This window comes from Camarhynchus parvulus, chromosome 12, assembly GCF_901933205.1.
Source record: "Camarhynchus parvulus chromosome 12, STF_HiC, whole genome shotgun sequence".
Taxonomy (NCBI): Eukaryota; Metazoa; Chordata; class Aves; order Passeriformes; family Thraupidae; genus Camarhynchus; species Camarhynchus parvulus.
In genome coordinates, this window is record NC_044582.1 from 16250672 (window position 1) to 16276819 (window position 26148).

The 26148-nt window shown below is 42.2% G+C and overlaps 1 protein-coding gene across 8 annotated transcripts in view; it reads right to left on the reverse strand.

The window, feature by feature from the left end:
- Window positions 1–26148, reverse strand: part of FOXP1 (forkhead box P1) — a 378109-nt gene that overhangs the window by 155309 nt on the left and 196652 nt on the right. For all 8 annotated transcript variants that reach the window (XM_030956506.1, XM_030956498.1, XM_030956504.1 and 5 more), the window contains one exon: window positions 7751–7932. In XM_030956506.1, coding sequence (XP_030812366.1) covers window positions 7751–7921 — 171 coding nt within the window. In that variant the 5' untranslated portion in view covers window positions 7922–7932. The remainder of the gene's footprint in view (window positions 1–7750; window positions 7933–26148) is intronic.

Below are 26148 nucleotides of genomic sequence, written 5' to 3' on the forward strand. Positions count from 1 at the left end.
GGTCACCTAAACTTGGAACTGCAGTGTTCTACCAAGCAAAAATGACCCATCTCCAGGCATGCAGCTGCATGCCCAGTGATGCTTCTGTCTGTAACCATCCCAGTCCTCAATCCTCTGGTCATTAAATGAGAACCAGTATTAGGTCAGCACACAGAACACAAGGAATTATATCCATTTCTTGCATCCTTCTCTTTGGTTTGCCTGGGAACACGCTCTGAGAGCTGGGGGCAAAGGGGAGAACAGCACTGATGAGTTTTACAACACATTGTCAGAGAGATTAAATAGCCCAACTCTCCTCAACCTCCACTTTATCAGCCCTACTTTCAGTAGCCTGGAAAAAAAAAAGGAAAAACCAAAACAAAACAAAAAGCAAACAAAAACCCATAAAAGAAAAAGAAGAAATATGATTCAAAATAAATTGAAAAGCCCAACTTGTAATAAACCTGGCACTTGCCCCAGGCTTCAGGGATGTCTGAGACTATACACTCCACAGATACAATCTGTAGCTTTTATAGGGGAAAAGAGATATATTTGCACTATTTAAAACAGGTTGCAAATATAGTTTATGTTTTGAAAATGTAGGGAGCACGGCTAACAAAATACAGAATGCAGCAACAAAACAAGCAACACTATCCTACAAAACTGTCATTATATAATGTCACTGTTTACACTAAGCCTCCAGAAGATACCTTCTGTTATTTTTTTTTAATTAATGGGGTGCTATGCAGTTAAATAAACTCATGAAGAGCATTCACAACTTCTGCATTTTTACTTCATATCCCAATCTTTATTTACAACATCACTGTTATAAATTACAACAGTACTGTTAACATTCTTCTCACTTGCTGGGATACCCAGTGGAGCTCCCCTGAACATAATGCAGGAAACCATGGCATTTGATTCTGTACTTATTTAAATGTTTTTAAGTCAGAAAAAACTCCACTGAAATCAGGGGCTACACTACTGAAAACAGCTGCAATTCCACTGCTGCTCCTCAGGCACTGCCAAACAATCTCCCTGCATGCAGCGTGTCTCCAAATAAAGTTAAATTAGTTCTAAAATATCAGCAATCCATGCAACTTCTTATTAGTGTGAAATTACTTAAGCCTTAATTCAACAAGGTACTTAAGCACATTCCTAATTTTACAGGCATGAGACGTACCAGTGACCTTAATCAGACTAGTCATGCACTTACATTTAGGCACATGCTTAAGCATCTTGCAACGTTAAAAGCCACAATGAGGAGCAGTTCCATGTGAATTAAAGGCTGCTTTAGACCCTCATAGGCACACTACCATTTTAAGTTTGATATATATATATATAGACATAGATATAGATATATATATTTGCTACAAATAAGTGGTTGCACCACTTATAAAACAACCCTTAAAGTATGAACATCACTGGAGAAGGAACAGTCTTTAATAATCTGAATAACATCAATCAGTTGAAACAGACTTTTAATTCATATCTGATGCTTGCTGGAAGCCTTTTGCAGTGTACACACGTGCTGGCTAACAGCTTTAAAGCATTCCTTTGCAGACTTTCCCTAAACAGCACTCCTGACTGTGGAACTTTACTGCTTATGAGTAAGCATAAGCAAATATAAGGGGAGAGTGCACACCTACGAAAACAGCTGGGAACAAACACACCACTGCTGAATTTTCACAGAGATGCAAGGCTAAAAATCAACCCAGCAAACATATTTCAGAAGCTCCATCCCTTCAAAGAGCCCACAGAAACCAAAACGATTACTGCCTGATCCTAATTTACCAGGTGAAGTAAAAGCAGCTATTGTAAAACAATAAATAAATACAGAAATAGATATGGGCAGCCTACAGAGGACTTCTGGATTTGGATGTGCACATAACCCAGGTGATTACATGTCTAATGACCCAGCTTCTGCATGTCCATGCTTGTACCTGCACACACAACAGCAGAGCTCTGGGTGCCAATGTCAAGGTGCTCTGAGGACTCAGGTTTATGCAGTTATTTATCAAAGACCTCAGAAGCAAAATAAAACAAAACCAAGACAAAGAGAAAACAATAATCTCAGCGAGTGCAACTAAGTAGTAGTTTCCCCTTACCCTTCAACAGTTAAAGAAAATTTAAGGCTTGTTGGTGTCAATAAGCAGTTATAACAAAGACATTAGCAATAGTGAGGATAGAGAACGCTGCATGAATGTTCTCAGCATGGTTCATTGACAACTGATCTAAAAATTGAATTATTAAGGAAAAAAATCATTGATTCTAAAACCCAGGCAAGGTAGCCAGCCTATGTTAAAACTTATTTAATTTTTCCAGCGCTGCTTCATTCCTAAGCTCTCAGAGCCACAGCTTTTCTATTGAAAAGCAAAAGACATTTTACGCACAATTTTCCCTCTACTAGAAAGAGGTATATTGTGCCCTTCAGTGAACATAAAATTGATATTATCGTCTCTTAGTTTATATCTCACTACTTAACCTTCAGATTAAAAGTTATTAGATTTGAATGACTAAAAAGACATCATGTCACCTTGCGTTCAATGCTGGGAGATGGCAGAACTTGGGGGAAAAGTCTGAATGATAAAAACCACAAAGTTACTGGGAACATAAAGTTGTTTTTCACAATCTCTGATGAAACAGCAGAAGCTCTACAAATGCAGTCATCTTTTCACCATGTTGTAATCTTCAATTATAAGGGTACTACAATACAAAATCAGACACAATCCAATAGCCTGCATGGAGCTTAATCTATACTTTCAAATGGCTCCTTCAATAGCAACAGCAGTTTAATAATTAGGCTTTATGTCTCTTTGGACAAAATGACTCAACACGGACGCTCCCTTCTAAGTCTAACAAACAATTTTGGTCTAACCCAGTTATGTCAATATGAAACAAAGACTTTATCTTGGATCTAATTTAGCAGTTTTGCTCTACAGAGATAAGTCCACATCATGATCAATGGGACTGTAAAACTCCTGATGTGGTCTGTAACCTCTCCTCACGGGTTTGCAAAATAACATGAAACTCACCAATTCAAAAAAAAAAAAAGGCATTTCTTTCATTTACACTGCAATATATTCAGATTTCTTTCTAGTCAAATTTTCTTTTTGATCTGCCCAATTAAAACAGCCTCTCAACAATATACCAAATCCCCCATTTCTTGTACATTTTCCTTGTCTTTGAACATGAACAAAATCTGAAGAACCCACATATTCCCTCTGGAGTTTGATTCCCTCAATCTAACACTTCACATCTCAACATTTCATGAAACAACCTCTGCCAAAGGGCCCAACTCTGGCATCTTCACACAAACACCACAAACAGCCCAACTGCAGGCACTGACTTGGGCACAGAATCTAGTCCAAATTTCTTTTGTCTATCACGTCTTCTTTTATATGTGAACAAAACTGTATTTTTCACTTGCAGATATTTACTGGAATAAAAACACAAAACAGGATATAACAGGAAAACCCCCTTCTTTCCTTACTTGGTGGACACATGGCAAAACCAGTATTTATCTAAATTCTTCAGAAAGCTTGAAGTGACACTTCATAATTACAGTATAGTACAGCTCAAAGACGAAGTGAAGAAAAGAAACTTCCTCACAATTCTTTACATAAACCTCCTCCTTCTTTCTCCACATACCAGTTGCGTTTGTATTTCTATTCCAGTTTGTCATAAACACGGCCACCTTGTAACCCTTTTTATCAAGCAATCTATGCACTACCTAAAAGTACACTACACTCCATCAGACAAGCAGCTATAGGTTTACATTATCCAAACATTCCAATTCTGCCTGCTCAGCGCAGCTTGTCAATAAATGGAAGCAATTGCAAAACAGCAGTGTGTGTTTTTTTCCTTAAGAGAACACTGATAGGAGCCTGCCAGTTCTGCAAAATAAACCCTTTGCAATCTCTGCAGCTAATCTGTCAACAAATTACTATTAAAGTCATACCTCCTCAAAGTTCAAAAGCTTTTTGGATTAGACAAAGATACTGAGTTTTATACTCGTGGGGCAGTACTTGAAGTTACGGTATCAAAGTGGATCTAGCTATTGATGTGGAGAGGTTTGTATTTCTGCCACCATGCAACACAGCACTTGGTGTCTTGCTGCTATGCATCAGGATTCAACTTTGTAATCATTCTCTTTGTTCAATTCATAGTCTTGTTTCACTGCTAATAACGTGAAGAACACTTTAATGAATAGTCCTGAGGATAAAAATAAAATGCAATAAATAATATTTATTTTATAAGCTTTAAAAAAAAAGAACTGTCTAGGACTGAGGCATCAAAACTTCTATTTGAGGAGATGTCAGAAACCACTGAAGCAACTACAGCTGTGATCATGAACATTAGAAGGCAGTTTGTCCCTATGAGTCTTTATTTATTACTGCTTGGTAGGAAGGAGTCACCCCATCATTACATCCCTTCTGCCCAAGCTTCCCTCGCCCAGCCTGACCTTCTGCACCTCCCAAATGTTTTTCATGATGCCTCAGAGCCAACAGATGCTGCCAGACTCTGCCTGGTACTCTGTTCCCAGGTTTTCTGTTCTGTCACTTGATGCTGCCTCTGTGGGCACTCAGGGACAAAGCTCCTGAGCCCCACTACTGACCCCAGACCACATCCCAGTTTCATCTCTTTAGGAAGGAATGATCCAGGTAACCTTCATGCCTGCCCCAGACTTTATAAGCAGGTCACCAAACCCCTGCCCATTCCACCACATCCTAACAATCACTGCCATGAGATGCTGACCTCTGGCACCTGTGGAGTCAGCAGCAGTGGGAAGGCCACCTCTCTCACCCCCAGCAGGTGCCAAAATACTGTGAGAAAAAGTTCTCTTTCCCTTATACTTCGGTTCTGAGGGCGACTTCTATACGCATTTCCACTTTTACCCAACTCTTCCACATACATACCATCCCTGAAGAGTCACTTGTATTGCTTTGCCTTTCTTACTTCACCAACATAAACATCAGTTGGAATTACCTGGCTTTATTATAAATAGCAGAACTCATCCCCACATTTGCTACTCCCAGCTTAACAGTACATTTTATGGGATTGCTGATGCTAAAATAATTGAGCATCACATCACTCTCTGTCTCCTTGCATGGCAGAATCACCCTAACATGACATGGGAAGCATAAAACTTGTCCTACAAGTCCTCCCTGTACTCACAGCAAGAGTGATCACACCATACACTTCTCCTGCAAACATATGAACAGCTGTGGTGCTCCATATTTTTCCATGGTAAAATGTTTACAAGTCTGCAAACCCATTAAAACTTCCTAAAAAAACCCTCAAGTATTTCTGTTTTCCTCTCTCATACTAACAAAGCTATTAGTCCTAATAAATTCATAAATGTCACCAAAAATGTGACCCTAAATTCAGCACAGATGCTTTCACAAGCCATTGTACATGCAGGTTTCACTGTTCTGCCATGCTCATCATGGGAACACACAACTAACCACAGCAGCAAAGCTCAAACTACCCACCACTGATTTTTTTTTTTTTTCCCAGACAAAACAAGTGCCAGGTGGCAAAATGAAAAGATTTGAATGAAATGCTCTTAAGAAATAGCTGTTTAATTCAGAACTCATTCATTTGTATTGAAGGAGTGTTTTGTAGAACGCATTCTGTTAAGTGACCTGAGAGCATATGTTGTATACGGAGAAACATCTAAACATTATGCTCCATGTTGTATGTGTATCTGTAAATGCTTGCATTAGCTGTCTGAAAACAACGGGGTTTTCTTCTTTTCAGCATTTAAAAATGTTTTCCAAACACCAAGGTTGATATTTTTATGCTAGCTCTGATTACCCTCTTATTGTTATCAGGATTGGGTTTGGTGGTCGTTTTTTTATTTAATAACTGTTTTAAACTTTGCAATCAACTTGCTTTATAAAAGATAAACTCCATGGAGAAGTCAGTCATCAAAACCAATTAACAGCAGAATTCAAACACAGAACATAAAGGTCTTTGAAGAACTTGGAGAAAAGCAAGATCCCCAACCACATTCTCTGTACTGGCAGAGGATAAATAAACTCCAAGCTAAAGTCAGAGCTGTGTGAAAGCAATCCCGAGCCTGGCAATCCCATCCCCAGCCCTGAGCACTCGGGTCTGTGCCGGGCACTGTTTGGGGAGGGCTGGAGAACTGGGAATGAATGGGTGCCACTCCTTAATTGACCGAATGGGCGGCTGAATGACACCAGCCATTACATGTGAGGTGACAACATTATCTGAGACATCCTGAGCTCCTGGGATGGCTACCAGCCTTGGGATGGCCGTGGAGAAGCCCTGGCACAGGGTCAGTTCGTGGTGGAGGAGCAGAGGTCTGAGCCATTCTGGTCCACTGTGTGCACGTCTGCATGATCCCCCCTCCCTGTTTCTCTCTGCACAAAGCTTCACTGGAAAATTCCATAGTGCTCCTATGGAAAACACAGTGTAATTAACTCATTTTGATACTAAGCCTTTTTTAAGATGAGACCTTTGTGTTGAACATATTTTACTCCTCTTCTACTGTCCTATATTAATCAAAGCTGTAACCCCTGTTGTCTTTGCACTACGAATCAGAATGTGCCCCTGGCAAAGAATGAGGGAAAAGTCAACAGGAATTAAGTTTCAGTGCAACTGTTTACTCAACTGTGGCCTGCAGTTATTGAAATTTTATCCATGGTTTTGTGTGACTACTGCAGTAATGAATTCAGCATGGCTGTGATTTTCTCACTGATGGTATTCTCACTTCAAGTAAAAACCTGTAGGACGAAATGATTGAAACAACCAAAGTCTGTGCATTTAGTATCATCCATTTTTCTGACTTGTTTAATTATGGCAGCTTTCTGTCTTAGGTTGGCAAATGGGGTGCCCCGCTCCTCCTCAAGCCTTCGCTTTGCTTTTTTTTTGAGCACAGGTTTTTTTCCTCCACAACAACCTGCTAAAAAGATCACTGTACACTTAGGGGAGTCTTAACCAGCTGCCAATCGCTTATTTAAAAGGTTTTAAGAATCCTTATTGCATTAGAGAAAGTGAGGGTTAGGCGTGAGTGTATTCACCATGGCTCTGCTGCAGCCTTTGTTCCCAAACACATTAATGATACATGCCCAGCACTTTGGTGTAAAATTTCCTCAGAGGGCCTCAGAATTTTATCAGGGAAAAGAAAAAGCCAAACCGTATTATGCGGATAATTTACACAGGTGAATTTGGTCACTTCCCAGAATATACACTAATTAAAATACCAAGGCAAAACACACGATTTGGTTCTGATTCTTCTGAGTTGAGGAACACTGACATGGATGTATTTTTTTATTTATTCTGACTTTTTGCGCAGCAGATACCTCTGCAGCCTTCCTCACTAATAGAAAACATTCTGTTGATAGAGGTTGCTAGGTTATGTTAAAATTTGTTGCAAAACCAAAACTTAACGTTAGCGTATTTTCCACCCAGTGACATATTTTGGAAACCAGTTATTTGTATACAGCAGTTCACCCAATCACTGCCACCAGACTCAACACATTCAGGCAATGGAAGCAAGCCCTGATCTTTGGGTGTTTCCAGGGAATGATTACAAAAAGGAGCCCCGGAAGAGAAGTCCAAGGTTTCCCTTTACACTAACGACTGACTGCAATCCCCTACGGGCAAAAACGCGCAGAATGTCACAGGCAAGTCCTAAAAGCATCCTCTGCCTGGCAAGTACAAAGGGCTTGGGAGTGGGGGGGTTAAATGCTTCATGCTTTTCCTGTAGGTAGGAAACTTGTAATGCATCTTACAGTACCTGCTGTTGCTGGAGATGTGCTAAATCTGCAGCCCCAATTTCAACGGAAGGTGTCTCGCCGTTTGATCTCACTTCCCGCAGGCTGCACTCTAGTAAATGGTTGCCACCGCTCGCTCCATTCTGAATGGCTGAACCGTTACTTTTTGTCTCAGTCCCAGATTCTTGCATCATGACTCAAAAACCTGAAATAATTTAGGGAAGGGGAGGTGGGGGGGAAAAAAAAAGCAGCTGTTAAAACAGTTGCTGTATATAAGGAGACATGCCCTGTTTTAAATCCTGCCAAAACTGTAAACATATGTCATTTTCCTTCATACGATTTATCTTTCATTAATGGTTCATGCTACTAGTTTATGTTTATTTATCCGTTGGTACAGCTATAATTTTAGTAAGTTAGTTCTCTTCTAAATATAGTATTATTTGCTCAACATCTTTTTTCCCTTAGAGAAAAAAAAATATTTTTGAACGAACACACAGAATCCATAATTAAATTTCTCTAGTTACATCTGGATGCTTTCCTTTGAAATGGATGAGTCATTCTTGGCAACATATGATGGACAATATCAAAAATGTGATATATGCTGTGTAGGGGCATGGAGGTGAAGCAGAGCATTCACTATTTTGGTTTTCACTCATACCATGATAGTGCCAAATTAGCACCTTTTATTACTCTGAAGCAATTTAGGCTTAAATTGCTTGGATGTGTTGAACCATCATCACTTTTCATTTCAGGAGAACTGCTACAAATGCTCACAGAATTACTCCTGTTGGCCAAGCTTTCAGCTACGGATTTGGATGCTCTTATGGCATTACAGTGAGGAGCCTCCTGTGTGATTTGGCTAAACATCATCTCAGCAGCCACAGCTCCCTCCAGCCAGCCCTCTCTACTGACTCTTGGTGTCAGCCTGTCCCTGGGTGCTTCACACTCTGAGCTCACCAAGAGTACCAGTGGGTCACAAGCCTTCAATGAGGATGAGGATGTGCACCCACCTCCTCACCCCAGCACCCCTGGGATTTACACACCCTCAGCGGGATTTACACATGCTCAGGAACTAACATCACCATTGGTGCACAAGACTCCCCACACAAAGCACATATGCTGGTTTTCAGCTGCAAAGCACTAACTCAGAGATATTATGATGACTTGTTTTAAAAATATTTCCACCTGCAAAGCCCCAGCTTCCAGGATTTAAACACCATTAACCTCTCTGGCTTCCACCAGCCCATCCCTGCTGTCCCCCTCCCCCAGGGGAGATGGGGTATGGAAAGCCAAGCTGTGTGTCCCAAGCACGCTGCCAGCCCCACACTAATCACATGGACATAGGAGCCAAAATGCCCCTGGGCAGGGTACTTCACCTCAGAAGGAAGATGTTTTATCTTCAAGAAGAACCTGTTTGAATTCAGTAAACCAAGCACATGGATGGTAGCAGGACAGATTCAAACATTCTGATTACATTTAAATAAATTTCAGCTGGTCTATGGAAACTTCTTTCAATCTGTTTTGTTAAATCTTCAAATTATGCCAGGGGACAAAAGGGCTTGGAGACTCATTATAAAGCTTCTGTCAACTCCTCTGTAAAAGCTCCAGAGATCTAAACAAACCTACAGCTTTCCCAACACCACTAGGAAATGCTCTTGGATTTGAGCATGATCCTGCTCTGGTACACACCAAGTATGGTGTGTTTTTCATTTTCAGCACTGTAAGAAAAGCCCATAAGCATGATAAGGTCTAAATAAGTGTTTACATCTAACAGGCAAGGCTGGATTACACACCAGGCAGTGACTGCATGGCACAGGTTGCTTTGGAAGAAGACACAAGAGTGAGAATCCACAGACAGCTCCCAAGTCACTCAATTTTTATATGCTAAAAAAAGGATTTTATGTACTGCTAAAAAGAATATTTACCTCTTTTACCCCATGACAAATCAAAAAGAAAGAACTGATGTAATTTTTTTCTGCTTCCACCCAATTTTGGAGTCAGGTCTCAACTGGAGAAAATGGAGCACTACATTAATTTACCCCAGCAGCAGATGAAGACAACAATGACCAGCAGGAAAAATTGGGTTAGAGGGTTAAACTCATGCCAGTGACTGTTTTGGAGCATGACAGTAATGGTGGGTGGCATGTCCCCACCTCATGGACTGAAGCTGATGGAAGAAGAACATACTCAAGAATTGGTGGAAAATGCCTCCAGCAGCCACTGTGGTGGAAAGAGATGCTAAAACCCATGTGCCAGAACAGTAAAGAAATACATCTCATTTTCCAGCCCTTCTGATGCAACAAATGGGAAGTGAGAACCTGGATAAATAAGCAGTAGGGTCAGAGGAAGCACCAAGCAAAGCTCTGACAGCAGCAAGAAGAATGTGCACCACTGAGGAGCAGATCCATCACTGCCTGATCACGATTTGTTGGCTTGCCCTTCTGAGCGAAATATCTCCGGGACACAGAAAATAATTCACAACCAAACTGGTCAAGAAATTATTTATTGTCTCTAGGACTGCAAAACGGTCCTGGAAAGAAAAAAAACAGTAGAAATTGCAACAATTTTTCTAACCTACAGGACTAAGAAAAAGATGGATTATTTATTGTATTTGGTTAGAAAAAGATCATAGTTCTTGAGAACCTTTTCCATGACAAATTTCATGCTCTGTTTTACCTTTTGAAGAACCCCAGCCAGTTACCAGCTCAGCTGCACAAGGGCCATGGCCCCTCCACTGGGTGAAACCACCCTACAGATCCCAGCAGAACTGGCAGCAGCTACCAAAAAAATGAAGCTGGAAAGAGAGTTTGCTAAGGGACCATGTTTAAACTTTCAAAAATTATTTTAAAACCAGAAGGGAACATCTTTAAGCATTAAAAAAAAAAAAAAAACCACCACCAATTTACAAGCAGTCAACTTCTATATACCTTAAACTAGATGCTTGTACAAAACAAAAGCACTTTGTTAAAATACCTCTCATAGAAAACTGGTATTTCAAGGGAAAAAAAGATAAAACTGTTAATTTCATCACTGAAGTCAAATATGAGTTGACATGAATAATCACAATTTGGTTTGATCATTAAGTGTCATGTCATGAAAAATCAACCTGTGAGAGCTTTCTGCAAGAATGATTATTATTTGTCTTTTTGAACACACCTAAATGAGCTGAGGTGATCGTACACCGAGGATGGCTGAGATAATTGTCTCTTCCCTGCACAGAGGATATGAACTTACAGGAGCCTATTACTGAAGTTTGTCATTCAAAATTGTGAAAGAAAAATGCAAAGCAAGGTTGACTTTATGCAACATAATTAGGTTCTGTGGGAACTGAACTGAAACTCCAGGTGAAGTATCACAAACTGTGAATCTGGTCTGAATACAACCAACACAGTGATGGAGAAGCTGTTGTGCATAATGATTTATTATAAGAAATAATAATACTCCACAACCTATTCCATTACAGGCAGGAAACCTGGTTCTGACTTAAGAAATGTAATGGTAGAAGAGCCCATGTCTATCTCATGGGTTCTAGAAAGCAGAATTATTCTCTTATCAATTCTGCAAAGAAAAATGCATTTTTAGCGCTTAAAATATGTGGGTTATTACCAGTGTAAGTATTTTTATTTTTTCTATATATAGAAAAATTCTATGATATTTCATGTTATGAGGGATACAGAATGACTCTGAATTATTAAAGGTGACACAAGACGGTTTTCCCCTATGAAGGGACCAAAGGTAGGCTGCAGTATCAACAACAGCTTGTGAAACTTCATCCTGAAATCAAGGAGCACATAATAAAAGAACTGTTCTGACTTAATGTAGGCTTGGTTTAAAAATTTCAGAAGAGTGATCAGTTTCTTCAGATTCCCATTTTAACCTGCACAGAACTTTTTCTAGCTTTGATGTACAGTCAAACACAAAGTCAATGCCCTACAGCTGGGCCCATCTCTTTGGTGAATAATGTTCAAGGTAATGGAGCAAAATTTCAGTGAAGCAAAATCTAAAGAAGGCACTCTGTCAACAGGAGGACAACAGGTAATCATCTTCCAGATTAGTTGGGAGGAAAGCAGGGGACAGCAAATTTTTTAAGGACGTGATCGAAGTTGAGAAAACACAGGTAAAATGTGAACTTTGCCTGAATTAAAATAATCTTTCTGATGACTCCAGTGTCAGTGTTTTGAGGTAAAAAAAAAAACGAACCTAAAGGATTCCTAATTCTTAAGAAGTTCTTTGCTAATGCATTAAAATGCGTCCATAAAGTCCATAACAGCGCCAAGACCAGATGCTGCTGATACACATCTCAGCTCCACTGGCCTATTAAGATGAGCAAGGTTAAGCATGGAGATTAGTAGGCAGGAGGTGGGCGCTGAAGTGTGCCACTGCTGCAATTCTGCTACCAGTATAGTTTCTGAAGACTAAGCAGCATTGTTTAATGTCAGCATGAGGGAGGATTTACTGACTGAAGCACCTGTCAGAATAAGGACCCACTCCAAGTCTGAAAGACTAAGGGACTGATATTCAGATGTCTCTAGATGCTTCACCATACATGGAGGCATCTGGTGAGGCATTTTTAAGATTCCTCAATAAGTACCAATCTATATCTTTAAGCATATCATCACCTTTAAAAAAACATCCCTGGGGTCTTATGGCCTTAAAAATCCCTGTTTAAATAATCTTCCAGACTTAACGTGGACTACAGATTCACAGCATAGTCTGTGTGTTTCAAAGTTTCTTCAAGGTCCATGATTATATTTCAGATATTAGTACTTGGAGGTGTTTACAAATACATATGCACATAAAGATCATTAGGCATTTCTATCCCCTGGGATCAGTGCTACAGCAAAAATGTTGTCATAATACAATCTTCCTTTGCCACATTTGTGAAAGATTTTAAGCTAACAAAAAGTTCAGTCTTTATTTTAGGGCAGTTAATTAAGGTTGACCAAGTCAGGCAGAAGTAAATTAACTTGGCTGATCAATTATTTATATGAAGCAGAATAAATGCCCTTAAAGAACTTGGCCCAGCCATGAAAGGACATGTAAATTAAACACAACACAGATTTATAAAATGTATTTCTACTTTTATAGGCAGAAGAGTCAATGCTAAAATCAGTTTTAAGTCAGTGATCAAATCACACGATCTAGCCCGAAATTCTCCAGCAGGCATTCTATCCGTACGAGCATGGTTTATAAATAAAAGTTCTACCTAGCAGTCACAAGCAGCTCCCCAAAACCAGCTCAGGAATAATTTTAGAGCATTTATCCGCGTAATTATTAAAAACAAAACAAAACAAAAAACCCCAAACACAGTTTGGAAGAATTCCACAACAACGTTACGCCGCAAAGACAGGATTTTACCTCTTGAAAAGGAAATATGCTCCGGAGTGCGACCAGCAAGGGAACACAGAGAGCAGGAGCAAAGCTGCTGCCTCCCCACAGCACAGGGACAAACACCCTGCAGCACCAGCCTGGCACTGCCAGGATCCAAAACAAGGACCCCAACAGCTTTCCCAGGAGACCCCTGCCCCACTCACAGGTGGTCTCTTTTAGTCCTGGTATCTTTGGAGCAAGTGCCCTGCCAGGGAATGCACCTCAGGCTCCACATCCCACCACCAGTAGTGAATTTTTCCAGGAACATGTTTTTATGTCCCCCAGCTGATGCCAACACACCCATCTCCTCCAGATGACACCCCGTGCCTAGGCTGGCGAGGCAGCCAGCAGCACCATCCCGCCATCCATGAGTTCAGTGAAAGAAAAAGGATTCACTAGTGGAAATTAAAAGCCTTGTGCAAGGTAAAGCTTGATGTGCTGTGGGGGAAGGCGTACAGATGTTCAGCTGCTCATTTACTAAATTACACCATGTCACAATTAACTGTGAATCAGCCAGCTTCACATGAGCAGCTCAAGGGCTGCCACCATGCTAAGTGCAGAAATAACGCCGGGGAGGGAAGTCCAAACTAGCCAGGTGGACCAGATGACTTCTCTTTGCCTGTGTTTGTGGTTAGCACGACTATTAGAGAGAGCTATCCCAACATATGGCATGATTTAACTAAATCAGATCATGCTGAACTCACCAGCCTTTCTCAACTTACAAACCCCTCCGCTCTCGTCATTGCAGATGGGTGAACACCCGTCATGCTTTTAGAGTTTTCAGTAGCCGTCATTTATCCTGCTGACAGGGTGTATTTTAGGTATAATTATGTACTAACTAACTATAGATCAACTGTCAGTACATTAGGGTACTTTTTGGATAAAACTTCATGCTTACCCCTTCGAAGGCCACTCGCCCACACACTACTGGTGGTTGCTGAATTGTGCAGGAGTAGGAGAAAGGAGAAGGGGATTCAAAGTGCAATTAAGGATCATCTTTAGGAATCAACCAAAATAGTAGCAAACAGAGCAAATCAGGCTTCACTGTCCTAAAAAGTGATGCTGAGTCACGTCTGACAGCGGGGTTTGGAGGAGGAGAGGCAAACCTGGAGCAAGGCAAGGGAAGGAACGCGCACGGGATGTGTGGAAAGAGGAAACAAAGAGACAGCGACGAGGTGAAATCCTTTGATATTTCCTCAGCTTAAAGAGGTAATTCAATGCATTAAAATGGATCCTTGAAATTTCAAAGGATGAAACGCGCACAACAAAGATCGTCGAGAGTGCTATTTTCTAGGATTAGAACAAAAACGTATTGGGATTTGCTATACGATCTTACATCGCCGAGCAACACTGTACACTTGCTGTTATGCAAGCACCATCTTCCAATAGAGAATTTTCATAATTATAACAGAAAGGCGTAAATTTTCTAATGCATGGCAGTTCAAAAAGTAATCAAGAGAATGAGCCTGAGGGCTATTTTAATGTATGCAAAGCTAGTGACCCACAGTAAATGGGAGGTAGGCTTCAATGAATGCAAAGTAATGCACACATACTAAAGACCTGGTCTGATGAGGGACGGCTAAAATTAACACCCAATTAATTTCCGAATTGACAAACAAATGAAAGCCATAAATCTACTTTCTCATTAATTTTCTTGTGGTATAATTTAAAGCAGTAATATGAGGGCAAAAACTGAGCATTATCCATCATAAATATCAAAAAAGATAGCACTGTAACACCATAAATTATGCATATTACCTGTTGTTAAAAATGATTAATGTATTATCAACTTTATCGTGCACTGTATATGTCTAGACATATCTAAAATCTGAAATTTCATTTAGTGCTTAGGAAATAAAGGGTCCAGAAGAAATGGGATTACCCTCAGCACATCCTTGGCTCTGCCTCCTGATGCTCTCACCTCGGCTGGACTCATCCCAAGCCTTGTGGAACTTGAGCACATGGCAGAGGTGATGTGCTGGCCTCCCTGGGAAGGGAAACAACTCAGACTGTTCCTGGAGCATCCCTGTGGGCCATGGCCCTGGCACCTGGTTTACACAGGGCTGCTCCCCTCCGGCCCTGCTGAGGCTGGGGTAGAGCTACTTGGTGATGCAGAGCCATAGAAAAGAGACAGAAGTAAAAGCAAGGAGCAGGAAAACATGAAGCTGTATCGAAATTCAGTGAATGAAAAGCCCGTGCTTTCAAAGAGTGGTGGAGTACAACACCATGGCCAACAGGAGAAGAACACAGGCTGCCCAACCTCCTCCCTGTGGGTCACGATGGTCACCAGCCTGGTTTTTTGCCACCTATTATGTGTTTATGTCCTCTTGCCACCCTCAAATCTCCTGAATGGCAGCTCCTGTCTAGAAGCAGACTGCCACAATTTTTAACTTATTTGACTATATGCAATGGCACGACCTCTTTCACTGTTGGGTGTGTGGTTCACACTGCCTGGGTCCCTTCTTTCCAACAGCAGTGCATTATCATCATGGCCACAGCAACCTGAAATCAGCTCAGTGAAGGGCTGGCTGATGCTCTGCAGGAGTTGAAATTTAAGACTGCTGTGGTGAGCAGAAGGGAAGGGGAATCAGGAGCCTAATCCCCCTCGTGCCACACTGACTTTTTGTGAAATCATGGTCAAACAACTTAAGTTGTCAGAGAACTAGTCAGTGCAGTTACCCCTCAGGAAGTCTCTTCTGCTGAAGGTGTTGCTGACCACAACCAGTAAGAACAGAGATTGAGAAAATTCAAGAAGAATTAATTGAAACAGGCATTAAAAAGTTTGCCATTTGCTCTATTCAAAAGAGCTGGAGCTGGTCCCCATGAAAAACCACGGCAATGAAACATACCAAGCTGTGAAGACAACAGGTCTCACTGCCTTCCATGTGGTAACACCCAAAGCATTAAACAGACAATGAACAGCCCAACTTCCTCAAACTAGATTTTTGCATTCTCCCTTCATTTTACACATGCACACAGAAGTTACTCCCAGTCTCACCTTGGATAAATACACCCCTTTTGCAAAGCCAGCTCTATCTCAATCTATGCCTCTCAGCTTGACAGCTATTAAATCCATATTCAGCATGAAGCTCATGCCATAGATGCATAAAAGCTCTAGAGCTGGGCCACTTCCAAGTGACTGGCAAATATGATGTAATCATTTACATACCATCATCGGTAGAGTGAGGTTCCTTCCTCTCTCTTGGGGAGAGCTGTCTTTCAGCTGTGAGCTTGACAGAAATCATCCTTACCATCACCGGGATCAGTTTATTTGGAAGAAAAGGAATGGCGAGTGGCCAAAAACACCCCCAAGGCAAACCAGGAGCCATAGTTCATGATACCAGGTGAATCCATGACTGCTACCACATGGACACGAGCACCGTGGCACCAGAGGAGTGACTCCTCCAGAAGGAAGGTCACCAGTGAGGTGCCGAGTGCCCTGGGTGCTGGCCCCGTGGTCGGTGTCCCTGGGGAGGTACCCACCTGCTCATCCCAGCCCAGGCATCACAGCACTGTGGGGCTCCCTGCCGCTCCGCGCACAACAGGAACAGAAACTGCAGAGCTGTTCTCACAGCCAGGACTTATTTGTTTGCATGCACACTGCTCTGAGCTTGCATCACAAACTCTTGCAGTCTGCCTCACAGAAAAACAGGTGACTGTTCAACCAAATAAAAGACCAAAGTTGCATTTAGTAAATACAGTCAGTTTGTGCCAGACAGCAGCAGCACTGCTCCAACAAGATAACATGAAACCTCGTACCAAGTGCTGGCTGTAGATGAATTAGACTCCCATCCTCCATGCACATCTCCATTAAAGCATATCTAAACTCTCTAGCAGCCTCCAGAAGTCAAAAACCACCTCAAAGCCAGGTGCAACTCTAACAATTCTGCACAATGCCATTTTCACTTCGTTCAAGGTAGCAAAGGTTTGATTCATGGCAGTAACACGAGTCAATTAATGACCAGCTTGTCCACTTACACACTTCAGGTACCTCCAGCTCCCCTCCAGCCCTGACACTGCTCCAGCAGCCCAAACAAGCAGTATGTTTGGATCACTGATGCAAACTAGGGAATACAGGGGATGTATTTTTATGTATATTTTTTGCTTTCTTTTCCAAGGCATGAAGAGGACAATTTTTTCATTTTGTGCTTTCTATGAATGTGTATCCAAGATATCTTAATAAATGAATTCACATATAAAGAAACAGAAAACCCCTTCACATTTTAACAAATGAATTCAGATATACAGGAATAGGCAACACATTCACACAAGAAGAGTTAACATTTCTTTCTCAAGGTCACTCAAAGAGGGTTTACTCCCTTTGTGTGAAAAGCCCTAGCCATTTACTGTTAGTGCTAACAGGTCCTGCCTGGCATTTGAAATCCAAGCCCCACTCAGAAACAATAACAAACAGTAATTTTGAAAAACAAAGATGGTGTGAGCAAGTTTTTCTTGCTCATTTTCAAAACAACCCAAAAGCAACAACTACCAGGATGGCTCTCTCTAATTAGGACTCCCAGAAACCAAAGAACAAACAGGCAGCACAGAGAAATTAGCAGATGTAAACGCAGTTTTCCAGTTATAAAAAGAAGAAAAGCAGCTCCGTCATCTCACTCGCAGGAGGAGGAGCAACAAAGCGTGTTTTTAAATTTGGTATTTTCTCTCCATTCAAACGGCTCTGCTTCTAAAACAGATTTTCCTCAGATCTCCTCAGAAGTAAAGCTGAAAGCTTTGCCTTTTCCAACCCCATCGAGGGCACATGCATCAATTAAAATCCGACATGAGAGAAGAGAGAAACCAAAAAGCCCCCAACCAAATGCTGACATAGAACACAAGGCCATACTTTTGGGGTGATTACCTGGTTCATAGCCCTATACCTTTATCCTAGACCTTCTACCTCCTTGTTTGCTCCATGCAGGATTTTCTAGCCATCAGCCGTCTACCGCTGTGCTAGTCGTCTTGCAGGAGTGCTCTCTCCCTTCTGAAAAAAGCAAACAACTGGATAGATATCATTACACTAAGGAAATCTCTTGGAAAAACCAAACAACTTGCTAATCTTTCTAGCCCCTTCACCCAAGTTAAAGATAAGCAAAGCAAACCAAAGTGAGTTTCAGCCACATTCCAGGGACAAGCTCCCCTTTTTCTCCTTTATCAAAATCCCAGCATTTAAAGGTTTTTTTCCAGACCTTGCAGGATAAACTGCTGCTCACACCCGCAAACAAAGCAATATTTGTTTAATAACTGATTGCTGCCATGGGTACAGTAAACAAGGGGCCCAGCATTTGTGTTTATGAACAAACACATCATCTTGCAAGAGCAATTTAACATTAACCAGGTGGAATAATCAACAGATTTCATAGGTGACACTCGGGGCAGGACTAATGTAAACAGAGTAGGGAGGAGAAAGGGGCCACTCTTAGGGAATCAAGGTTGAGGCAAATGCATTACAGAGTAAACAGCTGGGAAGAACTCAAGACAAACAAATAGTCATTCTTCTGACATTTCGAGAAGCAGAAAGGTTGTACGTTACATGCATCAGCTGCTGACCACCATGAAATCAAACCAGTTGGGGACCAGGCCTTCTTGTTTACACAGTGCCATGTTTGCTTATAAACAACAATTTGCTGTTACCAACCTCGCATTACTCATTGCATAAACGAGCAGATCAAGTGAAATCCTGTTAACTCTTCTGTGGATTGAGGGTTTTTTTCCTCCCCTTCAACAACAACAAACAAAAAAGCCTCTGCAGTCTTGCTGTGCAACCTCAAGACAACAGGCAGCAGGGGAAAATACAGAGCTGTGCATCTGTTCTGATAAAGGGGAAAGAAAGGAGTTGAAAACACTTGAAAGTGTTTCACAAAACAAGATTTACCGGCCAAACCACTGATGTGAAAGATCCATTTGCATTAGAAAAAAACAAAAAACAAAAAACAAAAACAACTGAAAACCCAGAAAAACAACTGCAAAAGGTGGGGTACAAAATTTTCATTTCACTCCTAGAACAAACAAGCAAAGCAACAGCTTTCGACACAGCCCAACCAGTCCAGCATGACCGTGGACACGAGTCATTTACACACACACCCATGGCCATGCCAGGGCCCTGCAGCAGCAATGAAGCCATGGTTCAGCCTTCTTCTCCCTCCTTTATCTTTCCCACCTTCTGCCCCCTTGCCTCTGCCTCCCATCACCATTCCCTGATCTTTGTAGATCTCCCCAGCTCCTCTTTTTTAACCCCAAAGCCCCTTGGATGTCTTTTAGCAACCAAAACCTCAACTCCCCCCAACTGCTCCCCACCCAACATCCCTCTCTTGTCCCTGAGGCTTTGTGACTTCAGTCCTCAAGGCGCTCAGGACACCCAAATCCCCTGGGTCTGCCATTTTCCAGAAAGCCTTTTCTTCCCCATCTCTCATCCCTGTAACACTCATGAAATTTCCTATGGCAGCATTCCTCCAGGGGGGTTTCTCTAAGCTGTCTATCCTGAACATGGATTTCGGGAAAGATCTGAAGTACAGGGAGAGAAGATGGATGTTCCTAATGGTAGAGGTTAATCCAGGGCTCTGGGTTACATTCCTGCCCTGACACAATCCCTGCATGGGACCTCCATGGGTCTCCTCATCCCTCTCCTATGTAAAAGAAGCCCTTTAGGATGTTGCACCAGTCAGGTGGGGTTAATGGATGTAGTTGTGGGCTATCCCACGGGTCCTTTTTCCTCCCAGCTGCACCTTTGTCCCTCCCTGGTTCACCCCTACCTTCTGATGAGCACCAGCATCACCACCAAGCACTGAGGAAAATCATCCCAGTCTCAAATCTATGAAGCATCCAAGGTCACAGCTGGCCCTGGCACTAATCTCCCCTCCCTTGCCATTTCATGTGCAAACAGCATGATGGCCAGAAGCCTCCCCCCTCATCATTTTTTTACAAGTTTTAGAATATTTGTTACTTTTTTTCACAGCACAATCCTGGACATCCACAGCTGGCCAAGAACCTTCGTTTTCTTTTTCAGAAAATGTTTAGCCTTTTGTTGTAGTAAAAAAAAAAAGAGAAGAAAAAAAAGGTTCAAAACCATGAAATCAGTACAACCTACTAATAAGACAGGTATTTAAATAAAACCCAAATGCAGTATTGTTCAGGCAACTGCCTATTTTTTAATACATCAGGTTGACAGCATAATAGCAGGCAGGATGAAAGGTGCGACTCGAGGACGGGGCTGGCGTCCGCACACCAGGAAAACAGAAGTGCTGCCCCATTTCCTGTGCTGCAGCAGAGTATTTCTGATGTCTGGGGCTGCCGGGGACTTAACTCTGAATTAATGATTACACACAATACCCTCCTTTCTCCCCTCCCTGCAGGACAGCAAGGGCCAGCCTCACCGAATGACTGTGGGCAGGCAGGCACGGGTCACGGGGGATTTAGATATTTCACAGCAGCTTCAAAAATTTAGACACTGCAACCTGAAGGCTTCTGAAAACATCAAGCTTCACATAAAAGTCCTGATATTTCCCTACTTGAGACAACTGCTCTCACCTCAGCCGCGCTGCCTGTTCCACGCTCCTTTTCCAGCACGTAAAATCACAGTTTATTCAGTACAAAGTAACTACACTATGATAAAAACTATAAGCATATCATTCAAATGCTTTATTGGTCAAATAGATGGATGCTTTTATTAGTCCAACCTTTTTTGTAATGGAGTGCCACTGATGACCCAGTGTTAGCCTCATTCCCTGCTATTAATCACACTTCTAAGAGCTCATTTTGCTTTAAAATCTTAAGAAATTGCTATAATTTAAAGACATGGTGTCTACATAATGGGAAATGCTTCACAGATTGTATCATTCCATATAACACAGAATTTTTATGGCAATGCTGACCACGATACCAAGGTATTACAAAACTGGAATATAATATTTTTTATATAGAAAATCTAAATGTAAACTTCCTTTTGCATTTGTGGTTTGCCACATCCATAATGTTTTAATCACAGCCTTTTGGGAGTTGCAGTTTTCAACTGCATGTGGCTTACATAGATTAACACTACAAAAACACTCCCTGAACAAATATAAACAGAATAAAACAAAATTAAATGAAAATTAAATAAAATACAAGGATGGACCATGAGAGAAAGACTGCTCAAGCTAAACTTTTACAATTTTCACACAAGGCATTTTATCCTTTTGTTGACTATATTATCTCCTTCCTTTTTTGCACAGGGAAAACATATGATGTTTACTGTGAAAAACTTTTACGACAAAGTGGAAGCATCTTACGAATTTACCTACACAGAGAATTAAATTAATATAATGATGGTCCTAACCCATATTATTAAAATGTACTTCGCAAAATGTTTTGACAATGTTGACTGCTGCAGGAGGGAAAACACATTTAAGACAATTTCAGCCAAATGCAGAAGCAGAAGCCTTTCATTTTTCAAATACAAAGTAAAAAGCATCTTTAAACATCTTCTCATGAAAGAAAATGCAGTGCAATTATGTTATATGGCACACACAAAAGCATGTTCTTTTCCTCAGTTCTCTAACAAGATATTAGTACCTCCTGGCCTTAGGAATATTATGTGTAAATCACATCATATTCATGGTGTCTGAATTAATTATAATAGGGGCTGGAGAGAAATGTTAACTTTCCAGGTTGTTGCTAAGGATTAGCCCTTGTTTACAATTCTGTATTTATAGAACAAGAAAAATTTGTCAAATGAAGGGCAAAGAAGAAAGCAAGAACACAAATTTAGCTTTGATTTCAAAACAAATCAGATCTTGCAACCATTCCCTGAGAAGAAAACCACAGTTTTTAATGTGAAGATGCAAATGAGTCTGAGAATATAAAAATGTTTTATAATTCTGTGCATTCAACACTACTAGATGTTATTTAAAGAATTTATGTTAGCATTTCTCATCCTCGCCCAGCAAGTCCAAGATGCTGCAAACAGCATCTATTTAAAATGGATCGTGTTGCTGTGGGGCATGGGGTAGCTCAGGAGGCTGATGCAGAGGGAAGCAGGGCATTTGGCCACCTGGCACCAGCCTGCAACTCATGGTCTACTCCAAAGGGGTTAACAAGGCAGTGGGCAGGAGGAACAAGCCCCTTGCCTTGAACAAGCAGAACACTGGCTACATGCAGATGTGCAGATCCATCCCGAGGGAAAGTCATGACTCTCAAAACCACTGCAAAGGACACAATGGTCCTCCCAAATGCAGTGGATCTGTGAAGTGAACAAACACCTTAAGAGGAAAGGCACTCAGGAACCCAACATGGTATTTCTGCTGAGCCCTGAGAGGCTGGATGGCTGAAGGCTCAAAGTCCGTGGGATGGGGTCCCAGTGAGCAGAGAGCCAAAGCTCTGTAGGGACTTGCAGGTCTCAGGCACCTTGGCAGAACTGGCCAGGGAAGTTTGTACTGCTCCCTGCTCTGAGGATAAAGAAAGCACTTCGGCCTCCAGCACTTTCATTTCTTTGCACAAACAAAGGCACACCCACTACAATTAAACTGCAAAACCCTTTTCATTAGGACTCCTTGTTTTCACACACTTCAAGCCTTCCGAGACCTGCAGTCCCTCTCATGCTCCCATCAGTGTATGCCTTGTGCGTGGAAAACCGAGCAAGGGCTCTTTGCGGTTTCACTCTATGGAGAAACAAATGGAAAAATGCTTTTCCTCTTAAAAAAAGCCCTGTAACCACCAACTTCTGAGCAGAGCGACTTGCAAAAACACTGGGCATCCACAACGGAGAGCATCTAACCCCCCACAAGAATCAGGCCCATAACACAATATAAAAAATGCACTTAGCTAAGCTTTTGTGGAAACACAGATGGACTCTCTGCCTTGCCCTGTCCAAGGGCTGTGGTTCTCAGATTACAGCAAGGACAGCACAATGCATCAGGGAAACCAAATGTGTCTGTGCACACTGGTGTGTAAGCTAACACACAAACACACACACATTATCCAAGCACCCAGCATGCCTGTTCAGATCAGCCAGAACAGAGTAAGCAGGACAGAAGAGGTGCCTTCATCCCCAGTTTTTTCTTGATGTTTTCTTTCCCAGGAATAGCTCCAGTCTCAGTCCAGAGCAAGGATTCTACCCATCACATTTCTGTGCAGGAGATGTGTACATGCAGCACATGTTCCTCAACAACCACACACATGGATCCCAAGCACCCAAAAATATAGTTGGTCCTCTCCACACTGGCCCAATAGAGAAGCGGGGAAAGAAGCATGATTTTTTTTCACCTCAAAATTTCATCCTGTGCCTGAGAAAACTCCCTAAAAAAGCTCTGTCGAAACCAATTTGTTTCTAACTCCCCCAAGAAAGCACATATGCCTACTTTTGAGTCAGGATGCAGGAAACCAAGTTCTTAATCCCCCTTCTGCATTCACCCATGGCTAAGGAGCAATGCCCACCTCCAATCCACCATCATCCATGGCTGGGAGAGGGAGAGGCAACAGCACAGAGGATTTGCAGGACACCACATGAGCCACTCCAGCTTGCCTTGGCCAGTAACAGTGAACAATCCTGAGCACTCCTGTGGCTGCCCATACCTTTTTCATGCACGATGCCAATGCAACAGAAATCCTCCCAACAGACAGCACTGTGGCCCCGTGACCTGTCCAAAACCAGCTGTTCAGCCCTGGGCTGGGAGGGTCCCTCACAAGCTCTGCCAAGCTCAGCAGAGGTTGCTGCATGCTCCAGGAAATGGCCTTTCTGGTGCTGAACCCCTGGCAGCATGTGGAGGCTGTTTGCAACCAGAAATGAGTGTTTAATGTTCAAAATCTGCACTGAAGACAGTGTCTGAACATCTCCAGCCGCATGCAGGTGCATGGTCCCACAGATGTGCTGGCTCCTGAACACTGTAGAGCTAAGGCATGTGGCTTCCTGCTCCAAGGGCTTGTGAAAGAGAAGGATACACTCTATTTACAGCCTATTCCAGACAAGACTATTCAATGTCAGGATGTACCATAAGAGGGTAATTTGCACCCTAAACTGGATTGTACGATACCGCAGTCACAGACCGTATGATCTCTTCCTTTGGATTAAAACTGTTTGCACAAGCCAAAGCAGAACAAGGAGAGTAACAAAACATACAGTGTATTTTGTTCCCCACTGCAGCCACATATTTCAACTGCCTCAGCCGAATTCTTAGAGTAAACACAGCTTTAAAAGAAAATAACTTGAATAAAGAGCTTCTGGAAAGTTCTGACTGATTATGCATGCAAGAATTCTGCTACTGCTTCCTCCCATCATCTGAAAAATAAACCAAACACCCAACTTCCACAACTATCTACAAAAGTGCTATTTTTCTTAAACATGTTACAATACTATCTGAGGTCTGCAAGTTATAATGAATGCATCTTGTTTTGCAAAATACACAGAGGAGCTCAATTAAATGAACAACTGTAAAGGAAACAGAGCTGATAAAGGAATTAATGCTCTGTGTGCCAGATCATAACACAACATCTAGCATAACAAAGCCGTGTCAAACATGCAACCACTGAAGACTTTAAAAAATGAAATAACAAAGTTAAACCCCAAAATATTTCAGCACACCAAATCAGGATGGGCTAAAGCTATTTTCAATAATTGTGCAGGGGAGGGAAGGGGAGGGGAGCATGGGCAGCAACAAATGGATCTCTTGCAGCTGTTACTTCAAGACTTACTAAATACGTAAAAAGACGGATTGTTTTGTAAACGACCACCTGCTCCGCTGGCGATCCGCTCCTTTCTCATTGCCCAACCTGTGTTTTTCCAAAGACCACGCTAACCCAATTTCCCATCCGCCAAGGCATGGCTGAAATTACTTCTCAAGTCTGAATCTGCAGCTCGGTCTCCTTTTACTCCTTGCCTTCCTGCTTGCCTGTGCCGCTCGGGCTGCCCACACGCTGGAAGGGAGCCGCCAGTCCCGGTGCCTGCTCCGGCTGTCGGCACACACGACACCGGTGGGAGCACAGATTAGAGCTCAGCCGGAAGGGAGACAGTCAGGGTTCTGCAAAACCTCGCACGTCGGCTTTTCTCCTTTCGCAGTTGGCGTGTGAACTTGTAACTCGGAAATTGCAAGTTCCCACCAATTTTTTTGGCAACCCGAACGTAATTTTTAGGAAAACATAGTATGCAGCTTCTGGCACGCGGAACTGCGTGCGAAGACTTTTCAGACAAAATATGCAAAGGTGATGGTCTCACAAGACTTTAAGGGCTTGCTGGATGGAACACGGTTTGGAAGACAAGAGTACAAAATTCCGACTCCCACAAGCAGTAATAGGAATCTGTGTTCAAGCAGCTCCACAGACACTTACTCACAAACCAGGCATAATATCTGCATATGGAACAGCCTCAGCAATGTGATGTACCCACGGTTCTGCACCATAACACAAACTGGGCACCTAGAGACACCTAAAACAGTCCTTCTCCTACACTTTTGACTTAAAAGGCAAGATTACAGACACTTTCTGGCAGCCTTGAACATCAGGATACTCGGGGGAGAGGAGGGAGTAAAATACTTTAAATTACAGAGATGCTAATCTCCCACTATTGATGCGTCCAGCTATTTGTCAAGTTGCTTCAGCAAAACATCTGGCTTGAGCCACAAGCCATGTGAGCAGCATGAGAAGTCCTTGTTGGGGCTGCAGCCTCTTCATGTCAACACAACAAACACCACTACTTCCCTCAGTCCCCTGGTCATGGACTGCGTGAGGGTTGCATGCACCTATTTGTATGACCTGGCCACCAGCAAAGGCTATCTGCCATCCCTTCCTCCTCTTAACAGACGTGGATTTAGCAGAGGATTGATTTCTTCCCTTCTTACTTTAAGACCTTTGCTAGAGGTATGAAGCTTTCTTCAGTCACTCCTAGGACTGCTGACCTACACAGAGTTTACAACAACGAAGATCCCGTGGGTGGTAGCTGCAATTTACCATGGAGGGAGGGATACAAAGGAAACAGTATGGACAGTGTCAGAGTCCCATGCACCACAGCCAACAGCTTCAACAACACTAAATATACACAAATTATTAATTACCAACATTATGGCCCATAGATGGTCATGGCTCACCA